Genomic DNA, 24,943 nt, shown 5'->3' with positions numbered 1-24,943 from the left:
CCCTTGACTGACATTTTTGACACTTTTGGGGGTACCTGTGACATTACTACAGTAATCGGCAGGGAAGGGGTTAATTTTATTGGTAAACAGTGGGTTAAATGTATCCCTAGGGGCGTAATTCTAACTGTGGGGGGGCGTGGCTTGTGATGTAACCACGGAGACATAGGATCCTACATAGCAGGATCGTACAGTCTCTGCTGTTACACCAGGGAGAATGACAGACGGCTTTGTTTACATCAGCCGCCTGCCTTTCTCCCTCTCCAGCGGGAGATCGCGAGTGGCCGGCAGACATCGGAGCCGCTGGTCACTCGCGCACTTTTTGTAGCTGCTGACTTTTAATAAACACAAAAACAGGTGGAACTCTCTGAGCACCACAAACTGAAAATGATATTTAATTCATTTTTAATATTCAAAGCAAACTCACTCATCCATCCATGTCTCCATGCATTATTTTGTTAAGAAAAACACTCCCTAACTATTGGCCATCTTGGGTAAGGGCAAAAGATCCATGTAGCATTTCCTTCCTGGAATCCATCTGCCCTTAGTTTAGGCGTGTAGGCAGGAGGGTTTGTTTAGCTAAGAAAGCCCCTTCTCCCCTCCTCCAGATGGAAGAAAAAAAAATGCCTATGAAGACTCATAGAATGTATGACATAATTTTGGCCTAGACAATAAACCAGGAAGCAACTGAAGAAATGTAATAAAAACAAGTTTAAAACAAGTAAATACTGTTTTACCTTCCTGTCTATACTGAAAAAAATGATAAACACAAAACACTTGTTTTGCCCCCATTTTTCATGAGCTGAACTCAAAGATCTAAGAAAAACAGGATTCGTCTATGAAGAGAACACCTCTCCAAAGTGCCAGACACCATTGAATGTGAGCATTTTCCCACTCAAGTTGGTTACGACGATGAACTGCAGTCAGGTGGAGACCCCGATGAGGACGACGAGCATGCAGAAGAGCTTCCCTGAGATGTTTTCTGACAGTTTGTGCAGAAATTCTTTGGTTATGCAAACCGATTGTTGCAGCAGCTGTCCGGGTGGCTGGTCTCAGACGATCTTGGGAGGTGAAGATGCTGGATGTGAAGGTCCTGGGCTGGTGTGGTTACAGGTGGTCTGCGGTAGTGAGGCCGGTTGGATGTACTGCCAAATTCTCTGAAACGCCTTTGGAGACGGATTATGGTAGAGAAATGAACATTCAATTCACGGGTAACAGCTCTGGTGGCATTCCTGCAGTCAGCCAATCGCACGCTCCCTCAAAACTTGCCACATCTGTGCCATTGTGCTGTGTGATAAAACTGCACATTTTAGAGTGGCCTTTTATTGTGGGCAGCCTAAGGCACAGCTGTGCAATAATCATGCTGTCCAATCAGCATCTTGATATGTCACACCTGTGAGGGGGAGGGGTTATCTCAGCAAAGGAGAAGTGCTCACTAACACAGATTTACACAGATTTGTGAACAATATGTGAGAGAAATAGGCCTTTTGTGTACATAGAAAAAGTCTTAGATCTTTGAGTTCAGCTCATGGAAAATGGGGGCAAAAACAAAAGTGTTGCTTTTAGAATTTTGTTCAGTGTATTTACTAATGCTAGCAGCATAAGGATTATAAATAGTTAATGCTGATTGAGAGAGCTTTTCTTTATGCAGCAGCTGTGGAAGCACCCTACAGCACACAGGAATACATGAGTCATCAGAAAAGAAATTCAACTCTGAATCCTCAACAGTTTCATCCACTATAGCCATTAGTTATTATTCTGAGAATTGGAAGCGTTTGTTGGGCAATCCTGGGAGCTTGCGTTTTGTGCAAATGTATTCTTTACCCTGTTTTAGCCTTCCACCTAGCAAAGTACTGCTCTTCTGGCTTGGACCAACAGGAACCAAAAAAGTTTAGACATGTGCAATGGGTGTTTGGGTGTGTTTGGGTTGGATGGAGGTGGATCCACCAGACTGTCCGAATCATACCATAACAAATGAATCTGAAATTCATCTTTTTCCATTTGTTATGTATTAATTCGGAGATTCTGATGGATCCACCTCCATCAGGGGCGTACCTAGAGCATTTGGCACCCGGGACGGATCCTATATCTGGCACCCTCCCCCCCCCCCCCCCCCCAGGCGTGCAGGGGACAAACTGCTCATTGACGTGTCACGTGTAGCACTGCAGCCCGGAACCCAAAAGAATCCTCCTCCCTCTGCTTCCCCTGGCGACCAGGCCCCCCCTCCTCTGCAAAAATGGCACAGACTGACCTGAGGCACCAGACAGAAACACATGTAACTGGCAGTGGCATACTTACTGTGTGCTACTGCCAGTGGTGTCACTAGGGATGGGGTCACCAGGTGCAGTAAACCATGGTGTCACCCCCCCCCCCCCAAAAAAAAAAATATTTTCCTGTTTTCTGAAAGCGCGGCAAAGATGCAGCATGCGGGACTTTTGGTGCACTTTCAGAAAATGCAAAAAAAAAAAAAAACGCACAAGCTAAAAAATCTATAGAACTGCAGTAATAACTGCAAGTAAAATGTAGGAAGACCCCCTTTATATTACACAGCCCCCGTACCCCTGGACCCCTTCACATTACACAGCCCCCCTACCTCTAGACCCCTTTACATTACACAGCCCCCATCCCCCCATGGAACCCTTTACATTACACAGCCCCCATCCCCCCATAGAACCTTTTACATTATACAGCCCCCGTCCTCCATAGAACCTTCACATTACACACCCTCCGTCCCCCAATAGAACCCCTTACATTACACAGCCCCCCCATAAAACCCTTTACATTACACAGTTCCCGCCCACCCAATGGAACCCTTTACATTACACAGCACCCCCAATAGAACCCTTTACATATACACAGCCCCCCCAATAGAACCCTTTACATTACACAGCCCCCACCCCCCCCATAGAACCCTTTACATTATACAGCTCCCCCATAGAACCCCTTTACATTACACGGCCCCCCAATAGAACACCTTTACAATACAAAGCCCCCCAATAGAACCCCTTTACAGTACAAACCCCCCCAATAGAACGCCTTTACAATGCAGACCCCCCCCCCCAATAGAACCCCTTTACAATACAAAGCCCCCGCCAATAGAACTACTTTAAAATGCACCCCCCCTCCAATAGAACCCCTTTACAATGCAGACCGCCCCCCCCCCCAATAGAACCCCCTTGCAATGTATGTGCCCCTCCTACCTTAGAGCAGAGGAGGAGGGACTGTTTAAAGCAGAGCATGGGAGAGAGACTCGCCGTCACTCACGAGCCATGAGCAGGTGATTGGTTGATAGGCAGTCCTAGCAACCAATCGCCTTCTTATTAACCAGCACAGTTAACTCCGGCAGCGCCCGCTGTGTATTTAGGGCTCGTGAGTGACGGTGAGTCTCTCTCCCATGCTCTGCTTTAAACAGTTCCTCCTCCTGCGCGCTCCTGTGTCAGCGAGCGCAGAGAGCGGTGGAGGCAGTCCAGCGGTCGGCCCCGGGTGTCACCCTGGTGCTCCCTGACAACCCCCTAATGGGTGGCCCCCCGCCCCCGTTGGTATGCCACTGACCTCAATCCATAAGTAATTTCCCGAAATAACAAATGAACACATTAAAACAAATATAGCCAATCTCTTGAAATAACTAACGAACATACAAATCGATTCAGGAACAATGTATTTATGAAACTAATCTGAATACATGGAGAATTCTGAAAATGAATCATTCTCATATAATGAATAATGATTATGACCAAACAAAAGGATTAACTTAACAAATTAAGTCGAAACAAAACAAAACGCATTTTTCTGTCATGCACATCTCTAGTTGAATTTGTGGTGCTTAAAAGCGTAACCATTTAGGCAAGCAGTTCCTTATACTTATACGCCTAATTATTTGGCTGAATTTTACATGACAAACTCAAAAATGAAAAATGAGTATATTCTTCAATGGAATAATTTCTAGCAACTCTAGCCTAGCCTATTACTGTGCATCACTATGTTGGCAATATAAAGACAGTTTTTCATTTAAGCTATGAACATGTTCTCACCAAGAATTGCCAGCACCATATTGTCCTTCAAAACTTCCATTGAACCAGAACACACAAAATAATTTGCTTGCAAAGCATCCCCTTGGCGCAGGAGGTATTCTCCAGGAGCACAGAAGGAAGTCTTGATGTGCAGGGAGAGTGCCCGCAGGCACCCACGGCTGGCTGGCTCAAACACGGGGAGTTGCAGGATGTCCTTGTTGAGGTGCATTGCTATATCTGCACGTAACTCATCTGGAAAATCCTTCAGTAGCTGCAAGAGAAAATTTAAATTATTTATATATAAAATTATTATTCGCATACAAATCATACTCTGAAAGTGTGGTCAATCTGAGACTTGAGGAAAGATAAGGCTGTTGGCTGACAAGTCATGGCATGAATCTGTGGTCCATTACCACTAGCCTCGATGTTTGTAATGTCTAATTACTAAATTAGAAATAAGGACACTATCCACACCCTTGTCTGATCTTCAGTTATAGGTTAAAAAAATGGGACTTAAAGAGGTTGTAAACCCCCCTTAATGACTTTTGCCTATAGATAAGCCTATAATAAGGCCTACCTATAGGTACTGTAAATATCTCCTAAACTTGCACCGTTTAGGAGATATTTACATTGCATGCAGCCGATGACGTCATCAGTGCATGCGCTCTGAAGGAACGGCCACCCGTGTGGTTCCGTCAGAGCCCTGTGCCGTGAACGGCGGCTCTCGTGCTCATGCGCGGGAGTGATGTCATCACGCCTCTGGCCAATCAAATGGCCGGAGGGAGCGAAGCAGGACGGCCAAATATGTCTGCAGTGTTATCGGTGAGCGGGCGGCACTGCGGAGGCTTCATTCTAAGGTAAGTATTTAATAATAAGCTAGTATGCGCTCGGTCTCGGGAGCGAGTGCGCGCCGCCGGAGGCATGCTCCAGCTCCTGCGCGGTCACGGACCCCCCCCCGTGCGTGTGACCGGCGGACCCGATCGTCCGCTGGTCACTCACGATCGTCGGTGCAGAGGGAAAAAGGCAGGCGGCTAATGTAAACAAGCCGCCTGTCATTGTCCCCTGTGTATGAATGGTGATCATACGGTTCTACTATGTAGAACCGTTGATCACTGTTCATACAGCTCAAGCCACAGCCAATCACAGTTAGAAGCATGCCCCTAGGGACACACATAATCCCTCCCTCTCAAAAAAAAGTTAACCCCTTCACTGCCAGTGTAATTTTACAGTAACAGTGCATATGTATAGCACTGGTTACTGTAGAAATGTCACTGGTAACCCCAAAAGTGTCAAAAATGTCAGTCAAGGGTCCGATCTGTCCACCGCAATGTCGCAGTACTGCAAAAAAAAAAAATCGCAGATCGCCGCCATTACGCGTTTAAAAAAAAAAAACAACAAAAAAGATAAAAATCTTTCCCTTTGTTAGTAAACGCGATAACTTATGCGCAAACCAATCAAAATACGCCTTTTGCGATTTTTTTACCAAACATATGTAGCATAAAACAAATTGGCCGAAAATGTTAAAAAATTTAGATTTTTACATTTTTTTGGGGAATTTCATATAAAAAAATGTGAAAAATATTGTTATTTTTGCAAAATTTACGCTCTTTTTTTGTTTATAGTGCAAAAAGTAAAAATCGCACAGGTGATCAAATACCACCAAAAGAAAGCTCTGTCTGTGGGAAAAAAAGGATGTCAAATTCGTTTAGGTACAGCGTTGCACGACCGCGCAATTGTCCGTTAAAGTCACGCAGTGCCGAATCGCAAAATAGGCCCTGGTCAGAAAGGGGGTAAAATCTTCCGGGGCTTAAGTGGTTAAGTAGTTCCTTTTGTAAGGAACACCTGCCAGATTTCTATTGAAATTGACTTTTGCTGTACTTGGGGCTGTCTTCTACAACTGGTACATTATAAATACCTATACCACTTTACCATACTGATCTATCAAATCAATAGTTTTGTTAACCAGTTGGAATCAAACTATGTATACATAGATTAGGAGCATGTATACATTAATGTAACTGTTATATGGTTTAGCAGGCGTTTAAATTCAGCAGCAGTCATAGTAATGTGACCCAATCACATCTAATTGATTTTTTATGTTGGCCTCATACATATCTATAGTTGAAAGTGTAGAAGGTACCACTGATGCATTGTTCCTGAACTAATTTGATGTCTTTGTTTAATCACATCTGCATACATATATACTAAGCATGGGAGTACACATAGGAAATGTATTTGTTGTAGTTATAATCAGGGCTTTTTTTCAGCTGGAACTTGGTGGAACTCAGTTCCACCACCTCTGGCTCAGGCCCTCTGCTCCCCGCTCACCACTATCACTTGTAAACCCAGAAGTCCAGCTTCTGGGTTTACATGTGACAGCTTGTCTCCCAATAGCTCCCACAGATCTGATCTCCCGAGCTGCTCCCACAGGATGTTCAGGATGGGAACAAGGTAGATTTAGGTGCCTGGGGTGCAGTGCAGATGCCAACATCCCCACTGGATGATCTCCCTGCAAGTGAGAGAGTCAGAGCCACCTACAGTGTGGTTGTGGTTGAGTTCCTGCACCTATTTTCTGAGAAAAAAAGCCCTGGTTATAATGCAGTAGATTTACTGAAAACACCCAAAGTGTACCTGAACTCTATGTGCATGTACTGTATATACTGAGCCTCCTATGATGCTTAAAAGTCTCCTCCTTAAAACTCATACTTTAGTTAAAAAATGTAAATATCGCTGCTAAGATTATGTACAGTAGGTAATTAAAATTCCAATTAGATATTAAAGCCAAAAAATTGATAAAGGGGGAGATTTACTAAAACTTGCGCACACAGAATCTGGTGCAGCTGTACATACTAACCAATGAACTTCTTACTTCAACATGTTTAAACAAAGGATAAGTCCACCCTAACACTAAAATCCCTGCATCTACAGACATCCATGATCTAACGCTAACCTATCTAGCCCTGTAAAGAAAAAATCAGTATACATACTTTTTTTGAAGCCAATCCAATCCAATCCTATGCTGAGCTATCAGCCGAGGCTTCGTTGTGGAGGTAGGCGTTTTTTTTTTTTAAATGTAAGCAGTGTAAGAATGTAAATTTGAATTAGCCTTTTGCAATTCCTGTACATCAGAGCTCAGATTAGTCGGCTGTCTAAGTGATGCAGAGTGTGCAGGGGTGAGGATTAAGTGATGCAGAGAATGCAGGGTCAGGAGTAAGGGATGCAAAGAGTGCAGGGGTGAGGATTAAGTGATGCAAAGAGTGCAGGGGTCAGAATTAATAGATGCAGAGAGTGCAGGGGTCAGGAGAAAATAATGTTCAGACCACTGTACAGAATACAGCCAAAAATTGCCCCTTCAGTACAAACCCCTCTCTCCAATCCCATATCCACCCCAGCTCAGTAATGATCAACCCCCACATCCCTAGGCCTCATATACATGGGGCAATTTGATCTGTGCCCTATGCAGGGCCATGTTTACCCACAAAGGGGTGCACTGGTGTTCTTTGTATTCCCACATATTCTGTGTCAGTCCTATTGATGTCTGCAGAGACACAGCTGCTGTGTCCCAATATGACATCCATGTGGGTGTGAGTGCATGTCCCTGAACTTGGGGTTATACATCAGCACTGATATAAAATTGGGAGCAGCAACTGTGACTTTGCAGCTCCTCTATCCTAATAGATAACAATGGGAACCCCATACTAATTCACATGAAATTCCCTTTCAGATTCCAATATGCCCCCTGCCCGCAGACCCCCACAATCACTGACAAGGGTTGTCAGGAAGAGGCTCTTCTCCCCATCAACATGTTGAGGGCCTTGTATGGTCTAGGAGGGGGGTGGCCCTCCCTTGTCCCCCCCCCTTTCCTGACCTGCCATGCTGCATGCTCGCATTAGGGTCTGGTCTGGGTCTGTTTTTTGGCATGGGGTTTTCCCTCAAAATCCATACCAGACCGAAGGGTCTGGTATGGTCTTGGGTGGGACCCCACGCATTATTTTTCATTTTGGCGTGGGGTTCCCTTTTAAGACCCATACCAGACTCAAAGAGCCTGGTATGGATCTGGGGGAAGGGGGGGGGGCGACCCTACGCCTTTTTTTATTTTGGCATGGGGTTTCCCTTCAAGATCCTCAGAGCACAAGTCGCAGGCCACAAGTCGGATCATGATGATCCAACTTGGATGCAGCTTACATTCAAATCATTGGGCTGTAAGTCGAATTAGTTAAGCTCTCATAGGTAACCACTGATTTTGACATGTCATATGACTTGTTACATAGTTAGTCTGACTGAAAAAATACAGGAATCCATCTAGTTTAACCAATAGAGTGGGAAAAAATATGCTCTGTAGTAATTAGATTTGGGAGTGGAAAATAGAAGAGGCAGAGAAAACTGCTAACTGCTTACGCCAATGCAAAAGCTACTAAAAACACGTTTTTAAAGCCGGTGTCAGTAGTGGCTTTGCAGCTCATTTTTTTTTAACGCCCTATGTGAATGAGGCCTAATTGTTTAATTTCCCATCATTACTGTATGTAACTTGACATGGTTCCATTCCAAAAGGCCTTCTTACCTCATTGGCATCAATGCCATTGTTGACAGACCACGTGGTCTGAAAATACTCCAACATACGCTGTTTGAGCTGTTGAGGAAGGCGATGAACACGGATAAAATCCTTCAGGTCCTTCATGCGGGTGTGATACAGGGAACGTCGGGAGTACATACGTTGAATTATAGCTGTTACATTACCAAAAACTACAGCATGCATCAGAGCTGCAACAGTATGAAACAAACATAAAAGGTATTAGTATGCCTGTTTATAACATGTTGTGTTCGGACAATGCTAAAGTGATAAATCAACCAATTTGAAAAGTATTTATTGTTAACCAAATGAAGTAGTAAAGAGATGTAAGGTGAAAAGCACAAGAATGGTTTCCTATAGTTATCTGCAGCTGTGAATCTTTCTGCCTTTATTCTTTAGTACAAGCAGTTTTCAATCTATAAAAGTCGCCCATGAGTCAGAAAAAAAAATATTACTCTGTTATTTAGATAACACCAAAATCAATTCAGCGGTTTTACTGATAAATACTTGGGAAATAAACACATAATACATTCTATCCCGCTTAGACTTCCCACACATCAGCAAGCTGTAAAAAACATGAACTGGTCAGCTTGTTTGAAAAGCATATAAAGAATAAAATCTGCATTCCACAAGATGTGACAACATTCTTCTTTAAAAACGATCAAGATGTTTAGATGAGAGTTGGATAATACTACAGATGAAGTAGTAAACTCATTTAACAATAGCCTTTACTGTACAATAATTATTAGGGTCTTTTCACACGGGCTTTAAAATCAGGTCATTTTTTCAGGTGGGCCTTATCAGAAGCTCCATGCAGCTCTACGGGCAGGCGGATGTAAACGGCCTACTTCCAAGTCCATCCAGGTCTGGAAAAAAAGTGGAAAAGGACTAAATTCTTTTCTATTTTGCCAATCTACCGTATATACTCGAGTATAAGCCGACCCGAATATAAGCCGAGACCTCTAATTTTACCACAAAAAAGTGGGAAAACGTATTGACTCGAGTATAAGCCTAGGGTGGGAAATGCAGCAGCTACTGGACCCAACTGGACCACCACGAGACACAAAACAGGGGCTGCGGGCATGGTGCAGGAGATGGCGCAGGTCATAGTATAGGCATTGCACAGGTTATGGTAAGGGCATGCCACAGGTCAGGGCACAGGTGATGGTACAGGCATGGCACAGGTCATGGTACAGGAATGTCAAAGGGCATGGTACAGGCATGTCACAGGTCATGGTAAAGGCATGGCACAGGTCATGGTACAGGCATGGCACAGGTCATGGTACAGGAGATGGCATAGGCATGGCACAGGTCATGGTATAGGCATAGTACAGGTGATGGTTTAGGCATGGCACAGTAAGTACAGGCATGGCACAGTAGGTATAGGCATGGCACAGTAGGTATAGGCATGGCACAGTAGGTATAGGCATGGCACAGTAAGTACAGGCATGGCACAGTAGGTATAGGCATGGCACAGTAGGTATAGGCATAGCACAGTAAGTACAGGCATGGCACAGTATGTACAGGCATGGCACAGTAGGTAAAGGCATGGCACAGTAGATATAGGCATGGCATAGTAGGTGCAGGCATGGCACAGGAAATGCAGTGCTGCGGGCATGGTACAGGAGAATGTCCTGTACCATGCCCGCAGCACTGCATGAGGAAATGCAGGGGCTGCGGAGTCGTCTGTCGGTGAGGCGCGTTAGATTTAAAAATCGCGCCACTCTGCGCCAATACGTCACCGCAAATGCGCCGCCGATGCTCCGTAAAGCCCGAACACGTTCGGCTATTCCCGGGCATGCGGCACATGCGCAGTGACACGTCAGCGCCGAGCGGCGCCATTTTTAAAAAGACACTGAAGCCAGTGACTCGAGTATAAGCCGAGGGGGGCATTTTCAGCATGAAAAAACATGCTGAAAAACTCATCTTATACTCGAGTATATATTGTAAACCTGATCAGAGGTAGCCTGATGTAAAGGGACAGCCATTAACATCTGATTGGCCAAAGAGCTATTATGGGTCTATCTACATCTATCTTCATCTGCCGGACACAAACTGAATGGGCACGACTGTCAAAAAACTGACTACTGTCCCATTTAGCTCTGGTTCAGCAAGGGATATGCTCACACATTCTACTGTTCAGAACAGATACCGTATCTTTATGGTGTATCTCCTGTCAAAACTAGTTCTGCACAGAGTAGGGAAAATGTTCCTCTCACTTCATGTTATGGTTGCAATGTTATCACTAATATAGGAAGATACAAAATTCAGCAGGGACAGCACTTTTTAGAAGGTTTTTAGTAGAGTAGGTGGAGGCTAGAACCCCTATCAGCTTTTTATTGCTGTCCTAGTTGCAGATTTTCTCTTACTTTCTGTATAGGGCAAATTTCTCCAACAAAACCCTGGGCAGCAACAAAAGAGTAACAATAGCGCTTACTCTTCTCCACTCTAACCAATACATAAAAGTTTCGATTGGAGTTATACTTTAGAAGCTATGCAGTAGTTGGCTAGCAAGTGTGTTGATTGGTACCCCAGAAATGTGTAGCTGGGGGCACAAAATACCTAAGCAGTGTAAGTTTTGAAAACATTATTGAGACTACAACCTGGACCAGTCTTACCTCCTATTAACATAGTGCAGATGGAGAAGATCTTTTCCGCATCTGTATTTGCACAGACATTACCAAAGCCCACGCTGGTCAAGCTGCTAAGGGTAAAGTAGAGGGATGCTATATAAGCACTGCGAATAGAAGGTCCACCAACAGAATTATTGATGTAGGGTACTTCAAGTCTCTTTCCAAGTTCATGAAGCCAGCCTGTGAGGATAGAATTATCAAGAGTTTAAATTTAATGTGCACATTAAACGCGCGCAGTGACTGTCTGAAGGTACAAAGGCTCTTTGGGATACGCTTCTCCTCTTCAGGCATTTTCTCCATGTATTTTTTTGCTGAACTGCAACTAGGTTTATGCTTTATATGAGTTGCAACCTATGTGTTTTTATATTACCTGTATGCTTTATACACAAATTCATGGGCTTTTTCTGCTTTTCTCAAATTGTTTGACTACATCCAAATACACACATCCTAATACATGCCCTGTGATGTAACATACGCTATATACCTTATGTAATTGTGTACTTTATACTCTCAGGACAAACCCAGAAGCCATTGTACCTTAGAATAATCATATAGGATGAATAGAAAATCTTTGGAGTCATATAAAAGTATTTTCCTAAAGCCCTAAAAACCATGATGATTTACAGAATGGTAAACTCTAACATTAATTCGAAAACATCTTAGAAACTAGAATTTCTACAAAGCAATATGTCACAAAAACAACTTTCTAACACTGGATTACCTTTGAATGTAGTGTATTCCAATTTCAGAACACTGTTTAAATAAAGAAAAAAACTGTTTTTGTACTTGTATGTCATAGAATCCTTTTCTTGGAGTCCATTGAAGCTGTCTTAGCCGGGTGACCATAGTGAAAATGCCGGCGTGGCGAGGGAGGATGGAGGATTAGGACGGCTGGGGTGAGCTCACCGCTGGACCGTGAGTGGCTGTTTTTCAATAGTCAGCAGCTACACTTTTTTGTAGCTGCTGATGTTTATTTTTTTATAGGTGTCTGGAGCTCCTCTTTAAGCTGATTTGAGAGCCACAGGGTATCCCTTCCAGTATACTAGACACAGTACACCTCAGTCCCCTCTTCTTGAATCAAGGATTTTAGATACCTCATTTCCGTGCTGCTTATTCACGAGACCAGGAGGAGGTAATTGTTGAGGTCTTGAGTACTGGTTGAAGGCTGCCTTCTTTAGTAGAGAAAAGTGAAAAACTAGATGTATCCAGGGGAAGGTGGCAGTTTCAGGCGGTAAGAGACTGGCCCCAAGGCGAAAGATGATCCTGTAGGGATCAATAAAACATGGGACTAACTTGGAAGAAGGTTGCTTTTGTCTCACATATATGGGGGACAACCATATTTCGCCTCCTACTGCATATGGAAGTACTGTATATGACGCCTTCCTTTGTCAGAGTAGTAGTTATATTTTTGAATTGGTTGTGACACTAGGGTGGCCAGACAGCACCGCCACCGCATCATGACCTCAAAGAAGTACCTCCTTCCTGAAACTAGGGGGTACAAATATTCAACCAGATGCTACTTTTTGACCTTGGGAAATTTAACTCTGTACCTCCTGTAGCTGTTGTGAAAGGGCCGTAGAGAACTGTGCCACAATCTTGTGCTGTGGTAATATGTACTGTTCAGTGGGCTGATCAGTTCCGTAAGTCTCAAATTGTCGGGACAGAGCATCCTCTTTTTTGTTCTTGTGTCCTGGAACAGTAGAAAGAATGAAGTTGTAGCGGGAAAAGAAGAGCCCATCATGCTTGATGTGAGCTCAGATGTCTGGCTGTTTGAAGGCACAGAAGTTGTTTGTGGTCGGTCAGTATGGTAAAGGGCTTTGATGCCCCTTCCAAGAGATGCCTTGGTTCCCAACATCATTGTAACCCTCAGACGGAGAAAACTTTTTAGAGAAGAAGGCCACTGGGTGAATTTTACCAGTGCTTGGTTGTCTTTGAGATAGCACTGCACCAGCCCCTAATTCTGATGCATCCACTTCAACAAGCTACTGAAGTTCTGGGTTTGGATGCTGCAGGTTTGGAGCCTTGCTGAATATTTAGGTGCTGGGAAGCTGACACTGCTTCAGGGGACCATATCTTACAAATAAACCCCTTTTAGTCATGACAGTAAGGGGTGTGGCAATAGTGGTGATGCCTTTGATGAAGGGCTAATAATAATTGGCAAAATCCAGAAAGCTTTGAAGCCCTCTCAAGGTGTTTGGCTGTGGCCACTTCAGGACAGCTGGAAGCTTTTGTGGGTCAATTTGAAAACCTTTAGGTCTGATTATATACCCTCGAAATGGTATGCAGGTCTGATGAAAACCACATTTTTAAATCTCTGAAAAAAGGGGGTTTGTACGTAAGCACTGATGTAATTGTTTCACATGGGAAACGTGTTCCTGGTGGGTCTTGGAAAAAACTAACATGTCGTCTAGATAAATAATTACAAACTTGTTTTAAAAGTCATAGAACACCTCCTCAATGAAACACTGGAAAACAGGTGGGGCATTGCAAAGCCCAAAGGGTATAACCAGGAACTAGGGTTTTAAATGCTGTCTTCCATTCATCCCCCTCCCCTATGCGTATCAGGTTATAGGCCCCACACAGGTCTAATTTAGTAAAGACTTTGGCTCATTTGAGGACATCAAAAAATTCTAGGATAAGGGGCAGAGGATAAAAGTCCTTCATGGTGACTTGGTTTAACCCTCGATAGTCAATACATGAAAGAATTCCACTATCTTTCTTTTCAACAGAAGAATCCTGCCCCTACTGGAGAAGAAGAGGGATAGATGAAACCTCTTGAATGTTTTCTTCCACAGGTCTTTGTTCGGGCTGTGACAATGAATATGTCTTTCCCTTTGGAAGAGGAACCCTAGGGGTCAGGTTAATAGCACAGTCGAAAGCACTGTGTTGGGGTGGAACCTGTACTTTCTTTAAAAAAAAGGCTTCCGCAAAGCCATGGTATACCAGTGGAAAGGTGGGTGTTACTGACACGGAAGCTAACAAGCTGCGAGGTGGTCTTTTTGGAAGAAGTATGCACTTGTAGTGACATTATGTGCCCCAGGAGGTAAATTCCCCATTAAGCCAGTCAAATGAAGGGTTATGTAGTTGCAACCATGGAAATCCAATGATTTCAGGCAGGAACTGTGAGTCTATAGGAGATAGGATAATTTCGACCTTATAAAGGGCACCAACCTTTAGGGTGACTGTGGTGGTCTAAAATTCCACAATGACTTTGCCCAATGGTTGCCCATTCACAATGGTGAGGTTCAAAGATCTAGGTTTGGGAACGAAAGGAAAATAGTTCTTCTTGGCAAAAGTCTGATACAGGAAGATAGCAGCTGCTCCAGAATCCACAAGAATCCAAGGAGGTTTGAGGCAAGATGTGGGTACTGTGAGCTTGGTCTTGGAGGAAGGATTTGCAAGGTCTAACCCAGCTTCTCCAACATGAGTTGGACCGTCTCTATTTACTAGACGGTTTGGGCAAGCAGAAAACATGTGCCCATTCTGTTCACAATAAAGACATAGGCCCAGGGAAACAGATCCAACAAACAGGCATAGTCCACAGGAAGTACTGCAATTTAGGCTGATCCGATTTTGTATTGATTGCAGCTGGGGCTACAGCGCACAAGGAGCAGAGGTACTATAGAAGGTGTATACTGCACGACTCAGGTTCCCAGCGGCAGAGGGAACAGAGCCACAGCCCAAGGACAGCAGGACCCAGGTTCAATCCCAGGCACGTGACAAGTTCTGCATAGGATCATTGCTGAATGGTCTTTCAGTCTGTATTCCTGTGATCCTGATACTGAACTTATGCTTGACCTTGTTATCAGTGAAAGCCAGGCCAGTAACAAAGTCTAACATAAGTTCAGTTTAGTAATTTACAGTGATGATTACGGAAGGCTTAGGATCCACGCAAATTGCAGCAATTTTTGGAAGCCAAAGCCATGCTGTCCAACAGAGCCTATTTTTTTCCTCAACAGGGGTCATCTAAGTATCAGTCAATAGGGATGCCACAAGAGCACACCAGGGCTAATACCAGGGCTAGCACGTTAGTGAACACACAAGGTGCAGACAGGAGGCCAAATGGCAGGGCCACAAACTGATTTTGCTGGTGCCCCATTGCAAAGAATAGGGATTGCTGATGCACTGGAAACATGGGGAATGTAGATAAACATCTCCGATGTCAAAAGAAGCCAGAGGATTTCTTTAATGAAGAAAGGTAATGACAGATATAATAGATTTCATGCAGAATTTTCATAATCAAATGAAGACATAAGGAACTTTGAAAGCCAAGATTGAGTTAATGCCCCCTATATGTATAAGAACGGTGAACAAGATGGAGTAAAACCCTTAAACCATTCTTCCACATAAATTGGGTCAATGACATCTTCATCCAAAGGACCCAAGAGGGCTCCATGGAGATGTGCTAATATGTGCAGTGACACAGCAAGTTTGGAGGTGAGAAACCAAGTAAAGGGCATTGAGCGAAACTCCAATGTTTAGCCCTGGGATACTATCTGCTGCAGCCAAACATTGAAGAGGCATTTTGTCCAAGCATTCTTCAAAAGTTGACAAACAAACCTCCAGTCTGGGAAATGGGGGAGCATCTTCAAGCCAAAGGAAGGCTTGTCTAAGAAGTTGTCAGATTTTTAATGCCAGCCCAGACCTGGTGAACTAAGAACCAAGTTTGGAGGGATTCAACAAAGGAAGTGGAAAAAATAAAGGAATGTTTCTTAACAGGCAGAATAGCAAAAAACTTAGGAAGATGAGTGTTCTTGCTTCCAGTAGCATCCTAGATATACAGTATCCACAACTGATCTAAAGATATGTGTCCCTCAAACACCATGTGGAACAAACACTTATTAGACAAGAATTCTGCAGTCTAGCAACTTAATCAAGACGTCACCCCACTTGGCTGCGGTGTGCAACTTTTAAAGGCTAAGTGCACCTTAACCAGCCCAATACCAGCATGTTTCTTCATTTATAAAAACTTTGTGGCAAAAAACAAGATCACCTTGGTGTGTCCCAATTTCCAAAAAGGGGACATTTTGGGGTTGTTTGTAATGTCCTGGCATTTTTATTTGGCATGTTTTATAAAAGAAAGTGGAAAAGGGGAAACAGATTTTTTTTTATAGTAAAAAAAACAAAACAAAAACTGTTGAGTAATTGTCAGTCAAACTATCACTGCATTAAAAATTTAAAAATGGCTTGGAAAGAAAGGATTACAGTATAACATGCTGATATTGAGGCGGTTAACCGCTTGCCAACCGCTGCACGACTATTTACTGCGGCGGTCAGCCCCTCATAGGCAAAGTGACGTAGGGCTACGTCGCTAGCCTGTGAGGGTCTAGGGAGCGACCGCGCGCCCCCGGTTGCGCGCTCCCGTGCGGTCACGGACCCCCCCCCCGCGCGTGTGCCTGGCGGACCTGATGTCCGCCGGGCACGCGCGATCGTCCGTTACACCAGGAGAAAGGCAGGCGGCTAATGTAAACAAAGCCGCCTGTCATTCTCCCCTGTGTAAGAATGGAGATCAAACGGTTCTGATATGTAGGACCGTTGATCTCTGTTCTTACACATCAAGCCACAGCCAATCACAGTTAGAATCACGCCCCTAGGGACACACTTAACCCCTCCCTCTCAAAAAAAGTTAACCCCTTCACTGCCAGTGTCATTTTTACAGTAACAGTTCATATGTATAGCACTGATTACTGTAGTAATGTCACTGGTAACCCCAAAAATGTCTAAAATTTCAGTCAAGGGTCCGATCTGTCCGCCGCAATGTCTCAGTCCCGCAAAAAAAAAAATCGCAGATCGCCGCCATTACTCGTTAAAAAAAAAAACAACAAAAATGACAAAAATCTTTCCCTTAGTTAGTAAGCACAATAACTTTTGCGCAAACCAATCAAAATACGCTTTTTGCGATTTTTTTTACCAAACATATGTAGCAGAAAACAAATTGGCCTAAAATGTTAAAAATTTTTGATTTTTACATTTTTTTGGGGAATTTCATATAAAAAAATGTGAAAAATATTGTTATTTTTGTAAAATTGTCGCTTTTTTTTTGTTTATAGCGCATGATCAAAAAAATCGCACAGGTGATCAAATACCACCAAAAGAAAGCTCTGTTTGTAGGAAAAAAAGGACGTCAAATTCGTTTAGGTACAGCGTTGCACGACCGCGCAATTGTCCATTAAAGTCACGCAGTGCCGAATCGCAAAATAGGCCCTGGTTAGGAAGGGGGTAAAATCTTCCGGGGCTTAAGTGGTTAACATATGCGTTGTTAGAAGTTTGCTCATTTCTAGTACTCCATTATTTGTGACTATCTACGTGGTTTCATCATTTTAGAGTTATATGTTGAAAAGCCCAACTGCCGTTACATGATATTTTAATTCATTATTGTTTTAGCGTGACTAGTTGCAACACAAGGGAAAATTGTGTTGTATATGGCAGATCAATGCAACAAAAACATTATCATCTTTAAAATCATATTTTTTCTTGGCAAAGCTTTTTCATTAACCTGCCCGTACACCAACCAAATGAAAGTGTCAAGCAATGCTTACCTATGTCCCAGGTGACGGGGTCATTACTCTCCATCTCTTTGCGGCCAATAACATACCAGACACAAGCCATCCAGTGAGCCAGCAGAGCAAACATGGACATTAGAAGAGTTAGCACCATGGCACTGTACTGAGAATACCGGTCCAGCTTCTGCAATAACCTCAGTAGCCTCAACAATCGAACCGTCTTCAGTAAATGTACCAGAGATGTCTTTCATGATTTTTTCAGAAAAAGAGAAAATGATTGGTCATTAGATAAGAGTGGTCTGTGCTTTGAACAATTAGGTATTCTTTAATCGCCTTACATTATTCTGATTTGTAAATGCTTAACAGTTCTAGTTATGTGAAAAAAAAAAGCCTGCTCCTAAAGTAGTAAGGATGTGCTGGGTCATTTTTTTCTTACCACTGTGACGTTGAATGCATAGAGAAGATCAAAGGGCAAAGCAGCAATAAGGTCCACAAAGAACCATGTGGCGAGGTAGTGGATACAGATAGAACGTGGATCATACACCACTTGTCCAGAATGGCTAACATATGTAGTCCGGAAATTTAAAATTATATCTGTAAAATTAGAGATATGGGGTTTTACTGTCTCAGAAAGTACACTTTGCATACAAACCTTACATACAAGGTTATGTAGAAATATTCCCCAAAAAAAACCTTGGCTAAGGCTCAATCTCTATTACAATATACCTTGTCCAAAACCCTTAATATCTACAGTGCCTTGCGAAAGTATTCGGCCCCCTTGAACTTTTCAACCTTTTGCCACATTTCAGGCTTCAAACATAAAGATATAAAACTGTAATTTTTTGTGAAGAATCAACAACAAGTGGGACACAATCATGAAGTGGAACGAAATTTATTGGATATTTCAAACCTTTTTAACAAATAAACTGAAAAATTGGGCGTGCAAAATTATTCAGCCCCCTTAAGTTAATACTTTGTAGCGCCACCTTTTGCTGCGATTAAAGCTGTAAGTCGCTTGGGGTATGTCTCTATCAGTTTTGCACAGCGAGAGACTGAAATTTTTGCCCATTCCTCCTTGCAAAACAGCTCGAGCTCAGTGAGGTTGGATGGAGAGCGTTTGTGAACAGCAGTTTTCAGTTCTTTCCACAGATTCTCGATTGGATTCAGGTCTGGACTTTGACTTGGCCATTCTAACACCTGGATATGTTTATTTGTGAACCATTCCATTGTAGATTTTGCTTTATGTTTTGGATCATTGTCTTGTTGGAAGACAAATCTCCGTCCCAGTCTCAGGTCTTTTGCAGACTCCATTAGGTTTTCTTTCAGAATGGTCCTGTATTTGGCTCCATCCATCTTCCCATCAATTTTAACCATCTTCCCTGTTCCTGCTGAAGAAAAGCAGGCCCGAACCATGATGCTGCCACCACCATGTTTGTAGAGTTGTATAAAGTACTCAAAACCCATACTTGAGTAAAAGTACAAGTGCTCGATCAAAAAGTGACTTGAGTAGAAGTGCTAAAGTATTCAACATTTTTTGTACTTAAGTATTGCAAGTAGTTTTTTAAAATTTTTGCTACTCAAGTACTGAAAGTAAAAGTACCAGTAGTTTTGAAAAAAAATTGCTACTCAAGTACTGAAAGTAAAAGTACAAGTACTGTGTTATGTAGTTATTAAAGAAAGAAGTCAAAAGTTTGAACATCATATTGTTATTTATCATTTCAAATGCAGCTTTTATTTATACATACAGTAGCATGTATTTTAGTATGCACTGATACACATGTTTTGAGCTTCATGAAACCTGCCATCTACTGTTCTGGCAGTGGTAATTTTTATAATTGTAACTAGTAACTATGCAGCACATAAAAAAATATTGGAGTAGAAGTATAGAAATCATTGAAAAATGTAGTGAAGTAAAAGTGGAAGTAGGAGAAATAGTAGAATTCTACTCTAGGAAAGTACAGATACCGCCTTTCGGTACTTAAGTACAGTAGTGAAGTAGTTCTACTTAGTTACTATACATCTCTGCATGTTTGACAGTGGGGATGGTGTGTTCAGGGTGATGAGCTGTGTTGCTTTTATGCCAAACATAACATTTTGCATTGTTGCCAAAAAGTTTGATTTTGGTTTCATCTGACCAGAGCACCTTCTTCCACATGTTTGGTGTCTCCCAGGTGGCTTGTGGCAAACTTTAAATTACACTTTTTATGGATATCTTTAAGAAATGGCTTTCTTCTTGCCACTCTTCCATAAAGGCCAGATTTGTGCAGTATACGACTGATTGTTGTCCTATGGACAGAGTCTCCCACCTCAGCTGTAGATCTCTGCAGTTCATTCAGAGTGATCATGGGCCTCTTGGCTGCATCTCTGATCAGTCTTCTCCTTGTATGAGCTGAAAGTTTAGAGGGATGGCCAGGTCTTCGTAGATTTGCAGTGGTCTGATACTCCTTCCATTTCAATATTATCGCTTGCACAGTGCTCCTTGGGATGTTTAAATCTTGGGAAATCTTTTTGTATCCAAATCCGGCTTTAAACTTCTCCACAACAGTATCTCGGACCTGCCTGGTGTGTTCCTTGTTCTTCATGATGCTCTCTGCGCTTTAAACAGACCTCTGAGACTATCACAGTGCAGGTGCATTTATACGGAGACTTGATTACACACAGGTGGATTCTATTTATCATCATTAGTCATTTAGGTCAACATTGGATCATTCAGAGATCTTCACTGAACTTCTGGAGAGAGTTTGCTGCACTGAAAGTAAAGCGGCTGATTCATTTTGCACACCCAATTTTTCAGTTTTTTATTTGTTAACAAAGTTAGAAATATCCAATAAATTTCATTCCAACTTCATGATTGTGTCCCACTTGTTGTTGATTCTTCACAAAAAATTACAGTTTTATATCTTTATGTTTGAAGCCTGAAATGTGGCAAAAGGTCGAAAAGTTCAAGGGGGCCGAATACTTTCGCAAGACACTGTACCAATACTACAAAAACACAAACCATAAATCACCACAATACCATATTTAAAAACATAATTGGCCAATTATAGGACAAAAAACAGCAGCTGTGGAGAAAAATCATCCCCCTCAATAAACTTTTTCTTTTTGGGGTTATGTAGAGCAAATAGCTCAGTATAAAAACCTTTAGTCCTGGTTCACATTTGTGCTATGCGGGAACGCTGCGAATATACAGCGTGTTCCCGCATCGCATTCACATCCCTGGTAGTTCACACTGCCATATGCGATACACAGGGGGTGTCAATTAAAAGTTAACGACAACCCCAGTTGAGATCGCATATGGCAGTGCAATCTGCAAGTTCGCACAGAATCGGATCGCACTAGTGTGAACCACCATGCGATCAGATTCTGCTGCGGATAAAAAAAAAGGGTCATGTGCGTGTTTAGTGTGATTGCGGTGCGAATTCAGCCATACAAACTGTATGGCTGAAATTTGCACCACACAGAGATCGCATGTAATTTAGGAGCAGTGCGCTCCGAATTACATGCGATCTCTGTGATCGCACTAATGTGAACCGACAGTGCATGTCCAGTAAAACATTTTTATTTTTTTTAGTTTTGACTCAGTAAAGGTTTCGTACCCCTGTCAGGTTTCTACTGCTATCCAGAGAGAGAGAGATTTCCAAAACTTTGAACAAAACCGCCAAAGCTTTGGTAGCACGGTTACTGTTTTCGGAAGTGTATTTAGTAAAACAAACCCGGGATGATCTGCAATATCGAAGTATCTTTTTTTTTTTTGTGGATGCCAATTGCTAGGTGTGATTTTGGAGGTTTACAAAGGTTGCAGAAGTCTGTTCCTAAACCTGTATAGAGATAAAACCATACTCAGGTGAATAGCGACCTCTAGGCTGCCAACTATGCCCATCCTTTCTAAACCCTTCCTCCATTCACAGAAGCTTACATCATTAAAAAGCACTCCATGAATGGAGGATGGGGAAATGAATGACAGGTCTGCCTCCTGCAACCATAGAGAGCTTTTTGCTGGAAGCTATAGTTCAGCTTCTATGAATGAAGGAGAGGGCAGAAATGGTGAGCATTGCTGGCACTGTTGATGAGTGCATATACAGCTTCAAGAAAAAGTATGTGAACCCTTTGCAATGATATGGATTTCTGCACAAATTGGTCATAAAATGTGATCTGATCATCATCATCTAAGTCACAAAAATAGACAATCACAGTCTGCTTAAACTAATAACACACAAATAATGAAATGTTGCCATGTTTTTATTGAACACACCATGTAAACATTTACAGTGCAGGTGGAAAAAGTATGTGAACCCCTAGACTAATGACATCTCCAAGAGCTAATTGGAGTGAGATGTCAGCCAATCAATGAGATGAGATTGGAGGTGTTGGTTACAGCTGCCCTGCCCTATAAAAAACACACACCAGTTCTGAGTTTGCTTTTCACAAGAAGCACTGCCTGATGTGAATAATGCCTCGCACAAAAGAGCTCTCAGAAGACCTACGATTAAGAATTGTTGACTTGCATAAAGCTGGAAAGGGTTATAAAAGTATCTCCAAAAGCCTTGCTATTCATCAGTCCACGGTAAGACAAATTGTCTATTAATGGAGAAAGTTCAGCACTGCTGCTACTCTCCCTAGGAGTGGCCGTCCTGTAAAGATGACTGCAAGAGCACAGTGCAGACTGCTCAATGAGGGGAAGAAGAATCCTAGAGTGTCAGCTAAAGACTTACAAAAGTCACTGGTAAAACACTAAACAAGAATGGATTTCATGGGAGGATACCACAGAGGAAGCCACTGCTGTCCAAACAAAACATTGCTGCATGTTTACAGTTTGCACAAGAGCACCTGGATGTTCCACAGCAGTACTGGCAAAATATTCTGTGGACAGATGAAACCAAAGTTGAGTTGTTTGGAAGAAACACACAACACTATGTTTGGCAAAAAAAGAGGCACAGCACACCAACATCAAATCCCAACTGTGAAGTATGGTGGTGGGGCATCATGGTCTGGGGCTGCTTTGCTGCGTCAGGGCCTGGACGGATTGCTTTCATTAAAGAAAAAATTTCCAAGTTTATCAAGACATTTTGCAGGAGAACTTAAAGAGGAGTTCCACCCTGGGAAAGTTTTTTTTAATAAAAATACCCCTGGGACAGTAAGGGCTAGTGCATTCCACAATGGCTAGCCTCTGATCTGTCCCGGGTTGCACTTACCTTTTAGAAGAAATACTTACCTTGAAAATGTATTGTCCACCGCTGCCATCTCAGGTGTGGGCAGCTTGAAGCCAGCGCGATCCTCTTCTGTGTCCTCTTCCGTCTTCTTCGGTTCCACGATGCACTGCACCGGCCCCGCCGTCACTTCTGGTGCCGCAGCATCATCCTTGCACAGCTTCTGGGCATGCCCAGAAGCTGTTTAGCAAAGTATGACGGCGCCTGCACCGGAACTGATGTCGGGGCCGGTGCAGGCGCATTGATTCCTGGGAGCGATGACGTTCAGCTCCCAGGAATCATTGCAAGCCAGGAAGTGACGAATCGCCGTGGCCACCGAGGGGAGAAAGAGGAAGTAAGGTAAGTATATTTCCTTCTAAACGAGGTAAGTAAAAAAAAAAAAAAAAATTGCGATTATCCATTTGTTTTTCAGGTGACCCGGAGCAAGAAGATGGAGGCAAGTATAATTTTAGGGTGGAACTCCGCTTTAAGGCCATCTGTCTACCAGCTGAAGCTCAACAGAAGATGGATGTTGCAACAGGACAATGACCCAAAGCATAGAAGTAAATCAACAACAGAATGGCTTTAACAGAAGAAAATACGCCTTCTGAAGTGGCCCAGTCAGAGTCCTGACCTCAACCCTGATTGAGATGCTGTGGCATGACCTCAAGAAAGCGATTCAAACCAGACATCCCAAGAATATTGCTGAACTGAAACAGTTCTGTAAAGAGGAATGGTCAAGAATTACTCCTGACCGATGTGCACGTCTGATCTGCAACTACAGGAAACGTTTGGTTGAAGTTATTGCTGCCAAAGGAGGTTCAACCAGTTATTAAATCCAAGGGTTCACATACTTTTTCCACCTGCACTGTGGTGTGTTCAATAAAAACATGGCAACATTTCATTCTTTGTGTGTTATTAGTTTAGGAAGACTGTGATTGTCTATTGTTGTGACTTAGATGATGAAGATCAGATCCCATTTTATGACCAATTTGTGCAGAAATCCATATCATTCCAAAGGGTTCACATACTTTTTCTTGCAGCTGTATATGAGTTCAGTGCTATACTGACCCACACAGCAGCAGCCACCAGCATAAGGGACACTTCTCATTGAATGTAAGTACTGTCCCTTGTGCTTATTTTTTTTTTTTTATCAAAACATAGGCTTTAAACAGACAAATACTTCTGGCAAACGCTAGATTGCCATATTGCTGGTCTAGGCCCGGACATTTACCAAACACAGTTTTCACTTTGTCACAAGATTCACCTTAGGATACATTTGTTTGTTTTCACAATTTACTGTCACTTCCATCCTTTCTTCTGTTGCTGAATTGAATTTTATTGTAGTAGCCGACAGTGTAGTATTAATAGTCCATTTTTGTTTTCTAAAGTCTAAACTATTATCTTTTTGTACATGACGGGAAGGCTGTGTGGTCCAGTTGGCTTACCTAAAATAAATAGCATTTCCACGGCAATGTCACTGACAATAGTGCTCCGTGCTGCAGACACGCTGTCATCGTGGCCCGTGAAGCAGACATTGTAAGGGACAGTGACAGCCACATAAAAGGTGGCTAAGAGGATAAGCCAGTCCCAGAGGGCTTTGAAGATGCTGTAATGAAGAAGGATGAAGCGAGGTTTCTGGACAGAAGCTACTTTGTATTCAGGAAGAGAAGGCTTGTTATCGAAAAGGTTCTGTGGACAGAATAAAGAGAAAGTGATTGAATAAAAGGGTTGTAGTTAAAATTCAGGTTACAACAGTGGTCAGATCTGTCTGCGCCTCATACGGAGATGGAATGGTTTGAAGTTCATAATACAATCAGTACAAGTGAAGGAACAAAATGAGCTAAGGCATTGTTTGACTGGATAGTAAGCACAATTTGCAGAGATATCTCCTAGGAGTCTCTCACAATCCGTCTCTTAGGACTTCAGCAATTAACCTCTTGGACAGAATTCCTAGCTCTACCCGTCTTCCCTCATATCTCCTGTTGCATTTACCATATTATAAAAGAAACATCCAAAAGAGAGAGGTTGAGTATCCTTACCC

At 42.7% G+C, this 24,943-nt stretch overlaps 1 protein-coding gene across 1 annotated transcript in view; it reads right to left on the bottom strand.

Annotated features, from left to right (window-relative positions):
* KCNH4 (potassium voltage-gated channel subfamily H member 4) overlaps positions 1-24,943 on the bottom strand; it is a 568,276-nt gene that overhangs the window by 180,157 nt on the left and 363,176 nt on the right. Inside the window, exons 5-10 of the mRNA XM_082271443.1 lie at positions 24,348-24,591; positions 18,150-18,307; positions 17,750-17,957; positions 11,196-11,390; positions 8,569-8,768; positions 4,029-4,278 (exon numbers count right to left, since the gene is read on the bottom strand). Of these exons, the coding sequence (XP_082127569.1) occupies positions 4,029-4,278; positions 8,569-8,768; positions 11,196-11,390; positions 17,750-17,957; positions 18,150-18,307; positions 24,348-24,591 (1,255 nt within the window). The remainder of the gene's footprint in view (positions 1-4,028; positions 4,279-8,568; positions 8,769-11,195; positions 11,391-17,749; positions 17,958-18,149; positions 18,308-24,347; positions 24,592-24,943) is intronic.

The sequence above is a fragment of the Pelophylax lessonae genome (genome assembly GCF_965119305.1).
Source record: "Pelophylax lessonae genome assembly, chromosome: 11".
Taxonomy (NCBI): Eukaryota; Metazoa; Chordata; class Amphibia; order Anura; family Ranidae; genus Pelophylax; species Pelophylax lessonae.
This window is presented reverse-complemented; position numbering and strand designations above follow the sequence as displayed.